Here is a 17,407-nt window from a genome sequence, read left to right as displayed (position 1 = left end):
TTCAAAAGAGCGATTGCCCTGTAGGACGAGCATTGTTTGGGATCTTTCCTTGGCCTGGATATAAGTACTACTTGGGCCTCTTTCATAGAATCCGGTAGGGTTCCACCATCTCTTATGTCATTAAAAACCTCAGTCAGTGGTTTAGCCAGCAGTTGAGCAAGCATTTTATAGAATTGGGTCCAGGGGCTTTGTTTACCTTCAGGGATCTGTTGACCTGTACGACGTCCAAAGGATCTATCAGTGTGTTTAAGCTTTCCCTGTCTGATGGAGGGATTTGCTTCAGCTCCACTCCATCCAAGTATGATTTTTGATCCTGGGTATTAGGCCCACTGGAGGACTACAGTGCATTATAAACGGGGGGCGTTCATGTTGGACACAGGTTCCCATGTTCATTCTCTGGGAAGATAACCTTTCCATTCCACCAGGTTTTGAAGACGACCTCTCCTGTATCTTGAATCGCATATCCTGGAGATCTCGAATTCGACCTGATGGTTGACAAGAACAGGGGGAGGTCGAACATCCGTCCTGGTTGACTGACAATAGGGTTTGAGTAAGGAAGTGTGAAAAACGGGATGGATTCTCTTCCAAGATTCTGATAATTGGAGTCGAAAGGCCACAGGATTAATGATTTCCTTCACTGTAAAAGGCCAGTAGAATCGAGGAGCCAGCTTATTGGGCCTTAGGTGTCGTGGTAAAAGTCTAGAAGAAAGCCAGACCTTGTCTCTGATGGCATAGTTAGGACCAGGTCTCCTCCTGGTATCAGCATGTTTCTTAACATCCATCCTGGCCCTTTCTAGATGTCTCTTTACGTCCTTATGTACAGTGACTAAACGCTCTATCCAGGAGTCAACTGAACGAACCGGGGTGGAGTGAGGCAGTAGAGTAGGCAGAACAGACGGATGGAAACCTTGACTGCAAAAGAAAGGGCTTGTTTTGATTGCAGAGTGCTCTGAATTATTGTAAGCAAACTCCGCTACTGGGACTAGAACTGACCAGTCGTCCTGGACTTTGGAAGCGAAGCATCACAAGTATTGTTCAAGGGTCTGGTATACCCGTTCGGTGATTCGGTTGGACTGAGGATGATATCCTGAAGATAAGGCACGTTGAATACCCAACAGTTGACACAGGTACTTCCAGAATATGGATACGTGTTGGGGCCCGCGATCTGAGATGATTTTGGAAGGAAGGCCATACAGTCTAAAGATGTGGTTCAGAAAAATCCCTGCCATTTCTTTTGCTGATGGTAATTTGTTCAGGGGAGTGAAATGGGCCATCTGAGTAAACGGGTCGATGGTAACCGTGATAGTGGTAAAACCCTTGGAAGGAGGGAGATCCACGATAAAATCAGTGACGATTACCTCCCATGGTCGGTCTGGCAGCATAGGTTGATGGAGTAATCCAGCTGGTTTTCTATTGTCTAACTTGTTCTGATTGCAGACTGCACAGGCTTGAATGTATGACCTTACATCGTCGATCATTCTAGGCCACCAAATGTTCCTCTGGATGAGCTGAAGGGTAGCCTTAATGCCCCGATGCCCAGAGTAGAAGGTATCATGACAGATTTTGGTTCTTAGGATCTGAGTAGGGACAGCCAATCTTTTGTCCTTAAAAAGATAACCATCCTTGGCAATTAAGGACCATTGAGTGGTCTTGGAGTGTTCCAGAGGTCAGAGATCAGAGTCTCAGCCCGTATGTTGTCCAATAATGAGTTGGCCTGGGTTACGAATACTGTGGCGGGAATCTTGGGAAAGGTGCAGGCTTCTTCCGGTTCATAATCAGGACATCTGGATAATGCATCAGCTATTATATTGGTTGTCCCAGGTAGTTGTTGAATGCAGAGCTGATATTGTGCGAAGAAAAGGCTTGACGACTATTTCTGCATTCCATTGATTGTAGGACCTGTAAGTTCCGGTGGTCAGTTTGCACCTGTACAGGGTACTTGGCACCCAAAAGTAGATGGCGCCACTCCGTAAAGGCTTGCCGGATGGCAAGTAATTCTTTCTCCAGGACTGAGTAATGTGTCTCACTGGGATTCAATGTTCGAGACAAGAAAGCTATAGGATGTTCTTCGTTATCCTTGGACTCTTCTTTTAATACAGCCCCAATAGCATATTCTGAGGTATCTGTTTCCACCAGGAAGGGTTTAGTGGTGTCTGGTTGAGCCAGGATGGGTCCTCGAGTAAACTTATCTTTTAGTTCCTGGAAGGCGATTTCCTGATCTACAGACCAAATGAAGGGTGTGTCTTTCTTTAACAAGGAGACTAAAGGTTGAACAATGGAAGAGAATGTAGGGATAAACTTCCTATAAAAATGTGCAAGTCCCAGAAAGGATTGAACTTGTTTAACTGAGTTTGGAGCAGGACATGAAAGAATAGATTCCACCATGGCGGGATCCATTGCTACTCCTTGAGGGCTTAATACAAATCCCATGTAATGGACTGTAGAGACATGAAAGATGCACTTCTCAAGTTTGGCCAGCAACTTATTCTCCCATACCTTAAGACTAAGGTAACGTGTTCCTGATGCACGGCCGGGTCGTTTGAGTAACTCAATCAATATGTCATCCAGGTAGAAAATAACAAAAAGGAATAGCATATCTGAGAAGACTCTATCCATAAAGCGCTGGAATTCCGCTGGGGCATTGCCAAGACCAGCTTGCATGACCAGATACTCAGTGTCCAAAGGGTCTACTGAAGGCAGTCCTCCACTCATCGCCTTTCTTTATGCGGATTAAATGGTAAGCACCCCGCAAGTCAAGTTTGGTAAAGATCACAGCACCAAGTACGGCTTCTAATATGTCAGAGATGAGTGGTAATGGATAACGGTCCTTGAGAGTACACTGATTAAGACCCTGATAGTCCAGAATTGGTTGGAGCTCCTTGGTATCCTTTTTGGGCACAAAAAACAGAGAGGCTCCAACAGGAGACTTGGAATGACGAATGGTTCCGTTGTTAAAATTGGTATCCAGGTATTCTCGTAAGGCTCTTTTTTCAAGTTCTGAAAGAATGAACATCCTTCCAAAGGTTAGAACTGCAGATTCTTCGGTGTTGATGGCACAATCCTCAGGTCGATGGGGAGGAAGTGACTTAACAATAGCTGTTGAAAATACATATGAAAATTGATGATAGTTTTCAGGTACCTGTGTAATGTTGGAAACGCCGATAGGTTGTCGTTCTGGGATCTTGTTTTCCGTGGCTATGGTTTGTAACGCATTCAGGGAAAGGCAATGTGAAAGACAAAATTCCGATCCTAAGAATAAGGATCCAGCAGCCCAGTTGATGTATGGATTATGTCTTTGAAGCCAGGGCATGCCCAGAACCATTGGGTAATGAGCTGCCTTTATCATGTCAAAACGTAACAATTCCTGGTGATTGTGTATAGAAAGAAGTAATTCTGAGGTTTGCTGAGTTATGGGTCCTGAAGACAACGGTTGCCCATCTATTCCCCCGACCGCCTGGATGACTTCTTTGGACTCTCTTGGGATCTTGTGCTTCAAGGCCCACTCGTGGTCCAGGAAGATACCCATAGCACTGCAATCCATGAGGGCCCGGCTAGACTGGTTCTCTTTGTTGGCGGTTGACAGAGATACCTGGAGTATCACCAAGGAGTTCTTTGGATGAGGGTTCAAGGAAGGAGAAGAATCGGAGTGAGTACCTTTCTCCGAAGTTGGGCTCCGTTCAAGATCGGAGCTGGCGTTTCCCGAATGCTGAGGAGGGGCTATTGGGCCGTTTCTTACCAGGTGTTTCTCAGAGGCACAATACATACAGAGTCCAATGTTGATCTGACGAGTCCTTTCCTGAGAAGAGATGGGTCCCCGCAAGAAGCCGAGTTGCATGGGCTCTGGTTCTGGGGAGTTGAGTGTAGCAGGCTCTTTAGAGCTAGGGTATTCCAAAGAGGCTTTCTGTGGTAAAGTCTGTATCTTCCTCTTCTCTGCTTTTCTTTCGTGAATATGGAAGCAAATTTGTAAGGACAAGTCTAAAAGAGCCTTGAAGGAACCTGGACGTGCCACCCTTGCTAATTCATCTTTGATTTCTTCGTTTAACCCACGACGAAACAAGGTAAAGCATGCCTCAGGGGTCCAATCTGCCTCTTTCGCCAATTGTTTAAAACTGGTTACATAGGACAACATATCTTCGATTTCCTTGTTGGAATTCCAATAACTTCTCTTGGGCACTGTACACTTGTTTGGGGCGGTCAAACATGGTCTTGAATTCGTCTACGAATCCCTTGTAGTTGTCAAGGAGAGGGTCTGCCGCATTCACCAAGGGTGTTGCCCAGCCTAAGGCATTTCCAGAAAGATGGGCGATTATAAGGCCCACCTTAGCCCTGGGTGTAGAAAAATAGTAAGGTTTGAACGTGAATGAACCAGGCATGAATAGGCAAAAGTACGCAGTGTCTTGGAGGTTCCATCATATTTGTCCACAACTCCCCACTACCAGGGCACTCTCCTGAAATGCTGAATCCCTGGATAATGCGAGTTGGTTTAGAGCTGCATTTTCGGCCTTGAGGTTCTGGACTTCAGTCGATAATTCCTGCATTTCTCTCATGAGGTCCCGTATAGCAGTCTCCATGTTGGATTCAATATCAGGTCTTTGGCGTCTCAAACTGTCACACTCGTGCTCTTGTCTCACCTGTTTGTCTTTTGAAGTCTTCTTTCTTGGATTCGACTGATTCTTTTTTTTTCCTGGTCGTTCGAGACTTGTACAGGAACGGACGATTCTCCTCAGTCGCCAGTATGCAGGTGTATGGATGATGTTCGGATTCCTGCCTTGGAAAGATGGTAAGCTTTGAAACGTTCATTCTAGGAGGGATCTTGTGGGTATTGGGCAATGTCCGGGAAGAGTCCAGGGTTCAGGGAGGAGCAGGGAACTCGCACGAATCCGCAAGGCGGAAATGCGAGGAGTGGTACACAACTGGATACCAGGAAGGAAGCGAACAGTACCGCTGGAACAAAAGGGAGAAGGAGGCGGATAAGGAAGGATAACAGTAACGGCTTGCTGGTACAACAACACTAAAAGTTAGCGTTGAGACGCGCAGAGCCGCGGGCGTATCTGTTTTCTAGGAAGTGGCAGACATAGCTGGAACGCTAGACCATGGCTTGCCTAGCAGCGTCAGCCATGTTGGTAGTATACTGGACATGATGCTACGGTGCTTAATAGACCACGTATTCCATAAAGGGCGGAAACAGTGAATCATGACACCATCTCATTACATGATGTTGATGTCGGTTATCGTTTCTGTGATGCAATCATTGGTTTTGCCTGTTAGTTCAACAACATCTTAGGAATTCCGTTCTGTTTCTTTGCGCTGGCAGTTTTTGTTGTTTTCTCACTGTATAATGGCCTCACAGAAATTACCTCTTTGTGTAACACTGAAACCGAATCACTAACCAGGGAAACCTCCACCACTAACTAAACAGTATTCACCTGGGGTATCCAAAACTCTAAAATCCTACTCCACTGTCTTGGTCATTTCACCTTTTGTTGGAATCATATGTGACTTACAAACCTCTGAGTACACACCGTTTATTAAATCCTGGTTAGCCCATCATATTGACCTTTTAGTGTTGTGTATACTCCTTACAAGTTTTGTGCATTTGTCTAACACAGATAGCCCATCTTAATTTTCTCTTGAGTATTGTTACTGGCTTAACTGGTAATCAACACAACATTTCTGATAATGGATTTATCTACGGTAACCGAAGGCTTTCAACCTACCAACGCTGTGAGGTCATACCAATGATACATAAGGCGCTATATAAATGCCAAGTAACATAACATAACATTAAGCACAACTCTATCTTGTGAGTTTTATTTTCTTTGCTCTGGTTGTCTACTAGTACAAGGATTTTTATACTTCCTTTTTTTTCTTCGATTGTGTTATTATCAAACCTTTTTACCCCATCACCAAATTCCATTATGGCTTCAAAACTTATTGGGCTTTTTTTTTGGGCCCCCCTACTTGGGTTATCGCTTATTTCATAACCTGCATTCCTCGTTATTTTATTGTTTATAGCACAGACCTAGCTTGAGAGCACAGGAGTGCTGTACAGTGTGTAGGTAGCCAATGTTTGGGTTGGTATCATTTAACAGAAGTGTTCAGTACTGAGAGTTGCGGTATGTGCGTCAGTTTGTGCATCCATTGGGATTAGGTTAGGTGTTGAATAAGTAAAATGTGAAATATGTATTCGAGAGGTGTACAGTTGTTTCATCAAAGTGAATTAGTCGTAATTCACCATGATGAATTTACTTCATTGGGAAGTAATTTATATATGTATATTTGGTATACAGGTGTGGTGGAAAGGGTAGGTGAGTAGAGGGTTTGGTGAGAGGGAGGGTATGGCGAGTAACCTCAAAAAGTGAAGTAAATGCATTGGAGTGAAATACCACAAAGTAATTGACTTCCAAGTAACAACATTAGAACCATTCAGGACTCGGAGAGATTGAAGTTGGCTCAGTGTGAAAATCATGGGAGTGTGTATAACCAGTACACATGCTTTTTCTTTGAAATGTGTTTGTGCCAAGAATAATGCATTTTTCGACAAACCTTTCAATGGTCCTTTGTGTTGTGCTGTGTTGAAGACTTTTGTACATCCCTGGGCCAACCCAGATTTTGGGGGAGGGATGTAGCATAAACTACAAAAATGGGCATAGAGGTTTGCTATTAGTACACCAAACTGGGTTTGACATGTTCTTGCTAGAGCCATCTTTGGCATACTGCCTAGGTAATCTGCCTCCAACCAGTAGGGCACTCAAAGCCAGTCATGTGAGGGTACTTTGTATAAATCATAATTCTTCATGTACCTTTATCCTGAGAGGCTTGCACCCTTAGAATGAGAGGCGTAAGACTCTTTCAGGGGCACATTAACATTTGCTTCCCTGATATGGCTTCATATTGGGGCTTGTCAGAGAAAATTTGAGTTCTGGAAAATGCACAAAGCAAATTAGCCCCTTGATTAAAATGAAACCTACTACTGCCGCATAGGATTGCATGATGAATGAGGATTACCTATCTGGTTTAAAATCAATAGGTTTGTTACAGCACCATTCCCAGGGCCCATAGGTGCATGGTAGTGCTGTTTATCTTTCTCCAAATTGTCTCTGCAAATCGCCAATGCGCCCTAAACAAATAATCAAATAACCACACACGATTTTCATATGGTTGAGATATGTGGGACCTTTCACCTGATAACATGAAATGTATTTTTTACATTCTGCAACTTTGTTTAATTGTAAATCCTTTTCTTTGTAGCTCCTGGAGTATTTTGTTGAGGAATACTTTGATCAAAATCCTATTAGCCAGGTATGTATTTAGGCACTTCTTAATTATGTATTGTTTTGTAGAACGGAAATGGATTGTGGTTTAATCTGAAGGGACAGATTGAAAACTAGTCCAGTGTGCAACTGCTTGTGTGCCAGGGCACATATAGTTGAAATTTCAGTCTTTTTGGTCTCCCTCACAGTAATAATTGCGGAGAGCTTGCATTTTTTTCTAACTCCTATTTCTGTTATTTCATGTTATGTCAACCTATAGTACTATCTCCGTAAGGGTATGTGATCTCTTGATCATTCGTCAAATGTTAGTCACCCTGTATTGGTTTGCTAATATTGCTTGACAAGACACACTGGCCGGGAAAAAGTGTGGCATGCCATCTTTCTCGACCAGCCTGTGCTGCTGTCCAGGGAAGTGGGTCTTCTTGCCATGAAGGCCGTTCCCTATATTTACATGCACTGAAACTACATCCTGATAGCAGGCCCAAGTGAATGAATTAAATTTGCCAAATTTCATAACTCCAGCCAAAAGAGCTGTAAAAGAATGGCCAATGGGGAAGGACATTCTGGCCAGTTCGTGTGACACCTGGGGGATACAAATGCTTGCAGGTAAGGTGCAAGGAAAACTATTATGGTGGCAGCAGGGGCTCTGTGGCCACATTGAGGGATGTTTGAGAGTTGCAATGAAGGAATGGGAGGGAGTAAATGTGAGGAAGGGGCAGTGGAGTGAATGGATCTGAAAGGGTTGTTTGGGGGAGTACCACCTATATTTTAAAAAGGAAAACGGAATCCAATTAGAGGGGTACAAGAAGAAGCGTTTCTGGAAAGGAGGTTCGTACAGGATCCCACGATAATGCAAATTAAGCTAATAAGACATTCTATTTATGGCCGCTGACCATGAACGACCTTGGACCATCATTTTTGTGTTTAGCAAAGTGACCAATTGGCGTCAAGCAGACAGCCTTTGTGTATTGTTTTATAGCAGTATATAGATCAGTTAATGTATACTAGTTGTATGGTGATGTGCTTTTGCTCAATCAGGAGACCTATATCCCTACAAGAGACATCAGTGGTGAAAGGGTGCATTGTAGAGTCGCACTTAAAGTAGTTTTAGGAAAGACAGTTGTAAATTGATTGGATCTCTAATGAGCAGCACAATTGGTCATGGGTTAGCACCATTGTTTGTTTAGTCTGCATATGAAACCAAACAGAATGAGCTCTCTTTGGTTCGCTTTCACACGTTTAAAGGTTGAATGCGCTACACCCTGAAGGTCTAGTGGGGAGATTTTGAATTTTTTTTATGTCCTCCACAAGCATATAACAGTGGATTTCTATTTCTCCAGATTGGCCTCATTGTTACAAAGAGTAAACGAGCAGAAAAACTGACGGAACTTGCAGGTATACACGAATGTAGTTTGGCAACTAGAACCTTGCTGCTGCTAGATTTTTTCCTTTTTATGATGCATTATGATATTGTTTAACTTTAATTGCGAACTGTAAATATTTCGACCTCAGAAAAGAGGTAATAGTTGTACAGTCAAGAGATGAGTACAGATGTGAAATGAGCTATTTATTGTAAATGTGTGTATAGGCCATAGTAATTACCAGGTTGAAACTGCTGTCTTTCTTACTTCCTATTACAATGGCCCTTGCTTTTCTTCCCTCCAACAGTCATGAATCTACTATTTATTGTACTTGCAATTTCTAATCAGCCAACTACAGACATAGCTGCTTAAGGGGATGGAGGTGTGATACAGATAAAGGCGTTCAAAGCATTTACAGCCTAAAGTGCAAGGTGACCGGAGAGTGCAAAAAGTGTCCAAGCGAAAACGTCCTTGTCAATACAATACAAGGGGACAAGTGCACATAAGTCACTAAATGGGGAACAGCAAGGAGCAACAGGCTCAGTGGAAGTCACTGCTATATGCAAATACAGAAGAGTTGTGATTGCGTGTTAAAAGTGAAGGTTTTTTTAAAAAGTTTTTTTTAAATAGTTGGTTTATTTCTGTAGGTGATTTTCTCCCAGTATTGTTTCGAGAGGCAGGTTCTTCCAATAAGTGGCCCCCATGCCATCAAGAATTGTACCAACTGGAGGTTTTGTGACGCGGCCGAAAACGGTGTTTGTCTAACTCGTGAGCTCTGTGTCACACCACCGAATCCTCAATGGCTTCAGCGTAGTACTGTGATATCCATGGTTCACGAACATACAGCCGTAAACCGAGGTCCCCAGTGACAGATAACAATACCACGGTCCAACGTTTGTGGTGGCGTATGTAGCATCAGTGACTAGACCTGTAGACCCAGCTGGGGCTCTGAATCGAGCCCTTCTGACTCTGGGCGGATCCTGCAACAAAACACTGCATCGTTGCTCGTGGTGAAAAAGGCTGACTGTGCACACTGCATCCTGAGCCTTCTCCTTCTGGGGTGTATGAAGGTAAAAACCTGATTAACGGTGGCAATATTTTGGACCACCCCAAATTTGTATATGCCCCATTGCATATCGATGAGCAAGCTACTGTGGTGCACAGCAAGGGCAAAAAACAGGGCAACCTTAATACCTTTGCTAGATCTGTACCCAGCTACTCCTGTACAAGCAGTGAATGAAGTTTCAAACATGGAGCCTCCCTGTGAAACGTCCTCTGCCCAGACATGCAGCAGATATGCCGTAGAATGCAAGAGGGATTCAACTCTGTTAACACTAAGTTGGATGTAACTCTCTGAGAACAAAACTGGAAAGCTCCTGCATAACTATGGCGGAAATCAGGATCGGCCAAGATGATGGCACCTCACCAAGATACAATAGTCTGGTTCAATGATGGACAAGCACCTGAAGATAGTTCAGGCCAGAAGTGAGGACCTAGAATCGCATTTTAGGCGCAATAATTTGCACATAATAGGTGTGCCTGAGGCTGCCCAACAAGACAATATGAAGAATTTAGTGGAGGATCTTCTTAAGAATGTCTTGGATGATCCTGTGCTCTCCGCATACTTTATAGTAGAACGTGCACACTGCTCCGCAGCAACGAAACCTAAACCTGGGCTCCTCCCTGACCCATAAATGCTTGGATTTTAAACTACAGGGACCGGGACCTGCTGCAGAGGTATGCCAGAGTGAAGGGTTAACTACGCTACAAATCCAGTAGATTTTTTCTTTTTCTATCCTGACTTCTTCGCTGCTGTACAGAATTAATGTAAATTTTTCCTGGTGGTGAAGAAAGTGCTTCTTGAATAGCAGGTTAAATATGCAATGCTGTTTCCTGCAAAATTGTTTCCATTTTAAGGAAAATCTTATTTTGTCATGGTTCCAGAAGAAGTCATTAAAAGGAACATTCCTATTCCTGAAGAATGTCGAGCCTGAGCATAACTACTACATTTCTGTAGCTCACTCTACCTCTAAAGCTAAACAAAGATCTAGCTGCACTGATTCACTGATCCTGCTTTTGTACAGTGCATATATGGGCTCCTGTCAGCGCCCCTCTGTTTGCGAGACTGAAGAATAAACTGTTTGTGGGTTTCTATTATGTTTTAGGTCTACGCTAGGTATGATGGGGATGTGGTGAGAGTGAGGAGTTGTTTCCTAGGGGGATGTTTGTTTAGAAGCACTTGTCTAATTGATATGAGAAGTCATTCATAACCCGCCTGTACACAAATGTTCCTAGGTGCGACAAGACAAGGGAGTGAAGACGGAGGGAGGACAAGACATATGATCTTACTAGGCCTTGTGTCATTCAGATTGTGCAAGTGCGAGAACAAGAAGTGCAAGGGGAAAGAGGGGGGAGTGCAAGGGAGAGGGGAGGGGAAACGGGGCAGCAATGCTCGGAGAATGTGCAGCTAGGGCAGCACGGCTATGGGTAGTGCAAGGAGAACAAGGGACTGTAGGGGTACAGTTACAGCCCCTAAGTGTGTGGTAGGCATGGAGGCAGTGCAAGGGTGACTGATCAAGAAAGAGCCTGGTACCCAGTGAGATTCTGAGGGTAGCCAAGCAGCCAGTCGGTATAGCAGATCGGTAGGTCAGGTAGGTGAACAGGGGAGAGAGAGAGAGAGCAGGCAGAGGAGAGGCAAGTTTTGAGCTGCTTCGGAACTTCAGGTGGTCTGGCTCAAGTCTGAGAGGATCATGGAGGCACCTGCATAGGAGAGGGATCTACTCCCCACTCTCTGCCTGGAGAAGCTAAGAGTTGGAGGTAGCTGAGCAATGAGCTCGAGAAGGAAGGTATTTTGGAAGAGAGCGTTGGATGTAGTTCGGGCCCCTGGCCCCAGAAAGCCTTGTGGACAATGCAAAGGGTCTTGAACTTGATCCTTGCAGCCGGGGGAGCCAGTAGAGAGATTTCAGGGCTGGAGAGATGCAGTCCCTGGGCTTGAGGCAAAGGAGAAGTCCTATGCTTGCCAGTTTATCCTATGCTTGCCAGTTTATCCTATGCTTGCAGCTGTATACGATGGTTTACCATACATGGCATACAAAGGTAATGCCTAACTTGAATGGCAGATGGAGGTTCAAGTAAATTCTGAAATTATGTTCGAGTTGGAACGTTCAAGGTTATCTTAATGCATGAGACACATGCAAACAGATTGGTGCGTAGGTCTTTGCCTAGAAATGAGGGAGCTGCAGAAACTTTACTGACTACTTAACAAAATCAAGAGGTGCACTTGTATTTAATCATAGAAATCTAAACTTCCAGTGTACCGCCTCACTTTGTGATCCACTGGGGAGATACTTAATTCTGCATGGCACAGTATATGGGAGCAAAGCAAAAACAAAAGTTGATGGCTGGAAGGTTTTAAACAAATCGCAACCACGGGCACAGCTCTGGGCAACCCTCCACATCATTGCTTTTTAGCCTGCCAAGCCATTACAGGAGGGGAAAGACCATATGCAAATCAGACTTGTTCCCACCCCTAGAAACCCAAGCTACTCCTCACTGATGGCACCCAATTAGGCTGAAATGTGTGGGGATGCTTGTGGTCTTGCGCAGAATGGACATGACCAAGTAGTTCGAGCTGGACTGCCCTTTTTGGGGTTGGGACCAAGCCTGATTTGCATATGTCTTTCCCCTTTCGTAATGGATTGGCAGTGGAAGAACGATGGTCTGGAGGGTTGCCCAGAGCAATGCCAGAGGTTTGGCTTGTGTTTAAAGAGCAAAAAGCAAAAAATTAACCAACACTGGTCAATTTAGATTTGTCGTTGATGGAATGTGAAGATCCAGTGAATGTACACAAAGTAGAACATGAGCCAAAGAAAATTACTAAATAATACAGATTGCCCGTGCGATAAGCGCAGGAAGTCTTGATTCTATTAAAGATACAGAGTCGAGCATTATGCTTTTACTTCTTTAATTACTGCTCAACAGCAATTCAAAACTTACTTTTCAAACTGTTTTTTTTCTTTTTTTTTAAGAACATGTGCCCAACTGGCTTAAAAACAAACCTAAACAAAAACATAAAGCCTGAGGACAAAAACTATCCTTCCCAAGAATCCTATAGGCTCTGTAGTCCTAGCCTCCTTTCTGTCCACCAATGGTAGTCCTTTGTCTGGTATAAACTCCTCTGACTCTAGGTCCTTTCCTCTTCTTTTTTCATCCTGTCTCGCTGTCTAGTCTTGTAACTGCTAAACAGATCCAAATTTAACCATTGTAATCACTCTGCTGCGCTTCGCAGTGTAGACCTCTTTCTTTCCATCAGTCCCTGTTATTTTTCTGCTCGTCCCCTAAAGCAAAGATAAGGGCATCATCATCAGGGCCGGGAAATCTTTTACACAGTTTAAATACAATGCAGTAGAACATTATTTGAACTTCAGATGGGCGGGATAATGCTTGCCTCCGTGTCTTTAATAGAATCAAGACTTCCTGCGCTTATCGCATGGGCAATCTGCATTCTATTACAAGACCGGAGGCGAGCATTATGCTTGTTAAAAGCTTTGAATCACTGCCGCCGTAATATTAGTGACTGGCTTAAAGTAGAATGTCCTAAATACTGAATCACTGGCCCAGTCTGCGGCTTTCATGATCTCCTGCAGTGGAACTCCGGCTGCAAAAGCTCCTGAAGCCATGGCTCCCCTAGCTGAGTGAGCCCTGAAACTCGATATGTCTATTCCTGCTAATTGCGTGGCCTCTTTCACCCATCTCGCTATGGTCGCTACTGCTACTGCTTTAAATGGCTTCCTACGCGCAATAAGGAGCTGAGTCACTCCTGCAGGTCTCACAGCGGCTGTCACTGTCTCATATCTCTTTAGGCATTGTGCTACGCAGAGCTTAGTATTGCCTGGAAAATACAGATAAGTAATTATCTTGGAATTAGTCTTTGTACGCTGCGCTATGTTGAACACTACTCCTTCCGGATAGAAAATCTTCCGGTCAATCTCGAGAGCCTTGACATCAGAAATGCGCCTGCACGACACTAAACATAATAACATAGCTAGCTTTCCAGACAACTGCTTCTCTGACAGCAGCTCGTTTCTTGGCCATTGCTCTAGCATGCTCAGTACCTTTGTAACGTCCCATAATACTGATTATCTAGGCCGTGGAGGCTTGCTAACCTTAATGCCCTTGAGGAGTCTTATCACCGCTGGATGTTCTCCCGCGGGTACTCCTTCCACTAGATCATAGCCCGCTGAAATGGCCGACCTGTACACTCCTATCGTCCTGAAAGCTTTCCCCTCCGCGCTTAGTGCTGCTAGAAAATGTAGAACTTCAGTTATAGGAGCTGAAATGGGAGGAATACTCCTCTCCCTGCACCATAATTCACAGTCCTGCCAAGCGGAATTATAGCTCCTAACTGTCGAGGGGGCCCATGATACATCGATGAGCTCTGCAGCTTCCTCTGAAAGCCCCGGCAAGCGCCATCTCCTCCTGAAATTCTGCAAGCCAACAGCTTCAAGGTCTGATCCCTAACCAAAGGGTGAGGCGCTCCTGCTGGATCTAGTAGGAGATCCTCTCGGTGTGAGATCCTCTGAGGGAAATCCATGGAAAGTTCCATCAGAATTGGAAACCAGGCCTGAGAACTTAATTCCGGAGTTACTATCACTAGCTCGGCCTTGTCTCTGCGCACCTTCGCTAGTGTTCTGGCTATCATCGCGAAGGGGGGAAACGCATAATGGACGTTCTGTCCCCAAAACTGAAGGAAAGCGTCTGTCCCCAACGCTTCAGGGGTCTAGCCTCCAGCTGAAGTAATTCCGCAGGTGCGCGTTTAGTCTGGAGGCGAACAGATCCGTATGCAGTGGCCCCCATTTGCGTTGCAATTTGTTGAACACTGATTCGTGTGGTCTCCAGTCGCTGGAGTCCACTAGATAGCGAGAATTCCAATCGGCAACAAAATTCTTTGCTCCCGGAAGATATTCCGCTTTGATCGCTATATTCCTGCTCAGGCAGAAGTGCCAGAAGTCCTTGGCTATCTCCACTAGCATCTTGGACTCCGTCCCCCCGAGCTTGTTGATATATCTCATCGCTGAGATATTGTCCATGTTTAGTAGAATGCAGCATTGAGCTTTGTCTCTGGAGAACGCCTTCACTGCGAAGGATCCTGCCAGGAGCTCCAAACAATTGATATGCAATTCCAGCTCTTCTGGGGACCACTTTCCACCTGTTTCTGTGCTTCCGCACCTGGCTCCCCAGCCCGACCTGCTGGCATCTGACTCTATTATGAGCTCTGGTCTGTCCCCGAAAATGGCTCTGCCGTTCCACGCTTCCATATTGCTCAGCCACCAACGAAGCGCTGACCTGCTGTCCTCATCCATCCTTTCTGCAGGTACTTGATCTTGAGCCTCTGAAGGGCTCAATAGTGTAACGGTCCGGGGAAGATAGACTGGATCGAGGCCGCCAGAAGACTCAGTATGCTGGCTAGATTCCGAAGCGAAATAAGCTGTCTCCCCAGAGCTGATCTCAGCTCCTTCTTGATGGCCTTTATTTTGGCGGGTGGGAGCGCTAGCGAGGCCTTTCTTGTATCTATGTCGAAGCCTAGGAACTCCATGCTCCTGCTCGGGACGAGCACCAACTTCTCCTCGCTGATCAAGAAACCGAGGCTGGAGATAAAGGCGGTCGACCACTGCACCTGTCTCTGCAGTCTTTCTTTGCTCTCTGCCATCAGAAGGATGTCATCCAAATATATGATCATCCTTATGCCTTGCTCTCGCATTGCGGTGGCTACCGGCCTCATCAGTTTCGTGAACGCCCAAGGCGCTGATGCCAGCCCGAACGGCAAGGTCTTGAACTGCCAAATCTCCTCTTTCCACCTGAAACGCAGAAAACGCCTGAACAGGGGAGCGACTGGAACTTTCAGGTATGCCTCTTTCAAATCTAGACGGGCTAGCCAATCGTCTTTCCTTAGGAGGTCTGCCAATAAGTGCATCCCCTCCATCTTGAGGTGCCTGTACTCTAACCATCCTTTCAGTTCCTTCAAATTGATAACTGGTCTCGCCTTCCGTTTGCGGTGAACCAAAAACATGTTGCTCAGAAAACCCTGCGCCTGAGTCTGCGCCCTCTGTATTGCTTGCTTCTGCGCTAGGCCTCTAATTCTGCATCTAAGAGAACTTTCTCTTCTGCCGAGGAATGTATGCGCTGGGGAGGCCAGGGCTGCCATGGCTCCTGTATGAAATCTAGTTGGAAACCCTGGACTGTCTGCATCACCCATGAGTCTGCTGATACTGCGCGCCAGTTGTCTATAAAAAGCAGCGTTCTCCCTCCCACCGGGGGATAACCTGCGGCTCCCGTTCTCACCTGTAGGGCTATTCTGGTGCCTGAAGTATCCTCGTCCTCAACGCCCTCTGAAACCTCTTCCCCGGCTCGGGAAGAATGCATCCTGTTGGCGTGATTCCCAGCATTGGGCACTGGGCCCTTGAGGTCTTCTGTTGAAGTTGAGGCGGCCGGACGAACGACCTCTGCTGCGACCGGCCCCTGCAAAAACCTGAGCAGGGAAAACCTTCCTGATTGATGCCTGGGCTCTCTCGAGAGCGGTGTAGGTCCCTACAAATCTGTTCATTTCCTTGACGAACGTGTCGCCAAATAGGAGACCCTGCGCTCCTTCTCCCGCTTGATGCTAGGTCTTCCAATTTGTTGTCCACTTTCAACAGTGCAGGCCTACGCCTCTGTCGAAATCGCGGTATTTGCGTTTCCTAAGAGGCAAACGGCTCTCTGAGCCCATCCAGCCAGCGTGTACGGGTCTACAGGCTCCCCAGTGTCCATGGCCCTCTCAGCGAGGTCCATGATTTTTGCTATTGGGCCTGTCAGATCCAACACTTTATCCTGACAGGACCGCAATGCGCGATCCATTCCTCTGCGCGTGTCCTTAGCGGCCCTTGTAATGAAGGTCAACATTTTGGGGTCAAGTTCCGGGGTCTGCGCCACCTTCCCCGTGAGCTCTGGCCTGGGACACTCTGATTTTAATCTGAACCTGATCTCCTTCTGAGTTTCTGGGACATGTATAGCGCCAGTCTTGGGGATGGCGCCCAATCAGTGGACCTCGGATGCTTGATGGCTTCAGGCTCAAACATATCAGACATGTCCTCTTCGGGGTTTCCTTCCTCCACCCTGGCATCTTTTCTCATCTGTCTCTCTTTTTCTATGATGCTCTCAGACAGACTTCTCACGTCTTCCTCCTGTTCCTCATATTCATCTGAGGAAGACGGTGTGACCCCTATGTTTTTCGCTCCTGGGTAGGGGGTACGAGGCTGGGCACTGCTGACCTGGAAAGGAACGCGTCCTTTACACCCCCTTTGTTCTTTTATGTAGAGGCTCAGTGGTGGAGGTCCCCTCCCCTGGGTCTTCAACTCTGCCAGCTTTTGTGCCCAAAATATCTTCAAGGACTTGTAATCTGTCCTGAATAGGCTGGATCCCTTGAGCTACTGCTCTCACAGGTGAATCCCCTAATACCTTTTTGAAAACTCTGGGAGAGGTCGAATTCTTCCTCAGGTAACTCCTGCTCATGTTCTGAGTACTCTTCCCAGTACTCCTCTCCTCTGTCACAGGCCATCACTGTATGACAGTAGGTCTTGTCAAGAGCTGCTTATGGGTAGCTTAAACTGCCTTTGTAACAGTGCAGCTCACGAGCGTGTAAATTATTATTTTTTTATGCCTCTCCGAATGCTCTTATCGGACCAAAATGCTCCGTGTATTCGTCCGTCCTACCGCTGCTCACCACACGGAACGTTG

At 45.8% G+C, this 17,407-nt stretch overlaps 1 protein-coding gene across 3 annotated transcripts in view; it reads left to right on the top strand.

Annotated features, from left to right (window-relative positions):
- LOC138511696 (general transcription factor IIH subunit 2) overlaps positions 1-17,407 on the top strand; it is a 1,250,606-nt gene that overhangs the window by 335,994 nt on the left and 897,205 nt on the right. For all 3 annotated transcript variants that reach the window (XM_069627529.1, XM_069627530.1, XM_069627531.1), the window contains exons 6-7: positions 7,252-7,302; positions 8,615-8,669. In XM_069627529.1, coding sequence (XP_069483630.1) covers positions 7,252-7,302; positions 8,615-8,669 — 106 coding nt within the window. The remainder of the gene's footprint in view (positions 1-7,251; positions 7,303-8,614; positions 8,670-17,407) is intronic.

This window comes from Ambystoma mexicanum, chromosome 6p (genome assembly GCF_040938575.1).
Source record: "Ambystoma mexicanum isolate Mex_15411 chromosome 6p, UKY_AmexF1_1, whole genome shotgun sequence".
NCBI classification, from domain to species: domain Eukaryota; kingdom Metazoa; phylum Chordata; class Amphibia; order Caudata; family Ambystomatidae; genus Ambystoma; species Ambystoma mexicanum.
The sequence above is the reverse complement of the archived record's forward strand: the minus strand, read 5'-3'. Positions and strand labels throughout refer to the sequence as shown.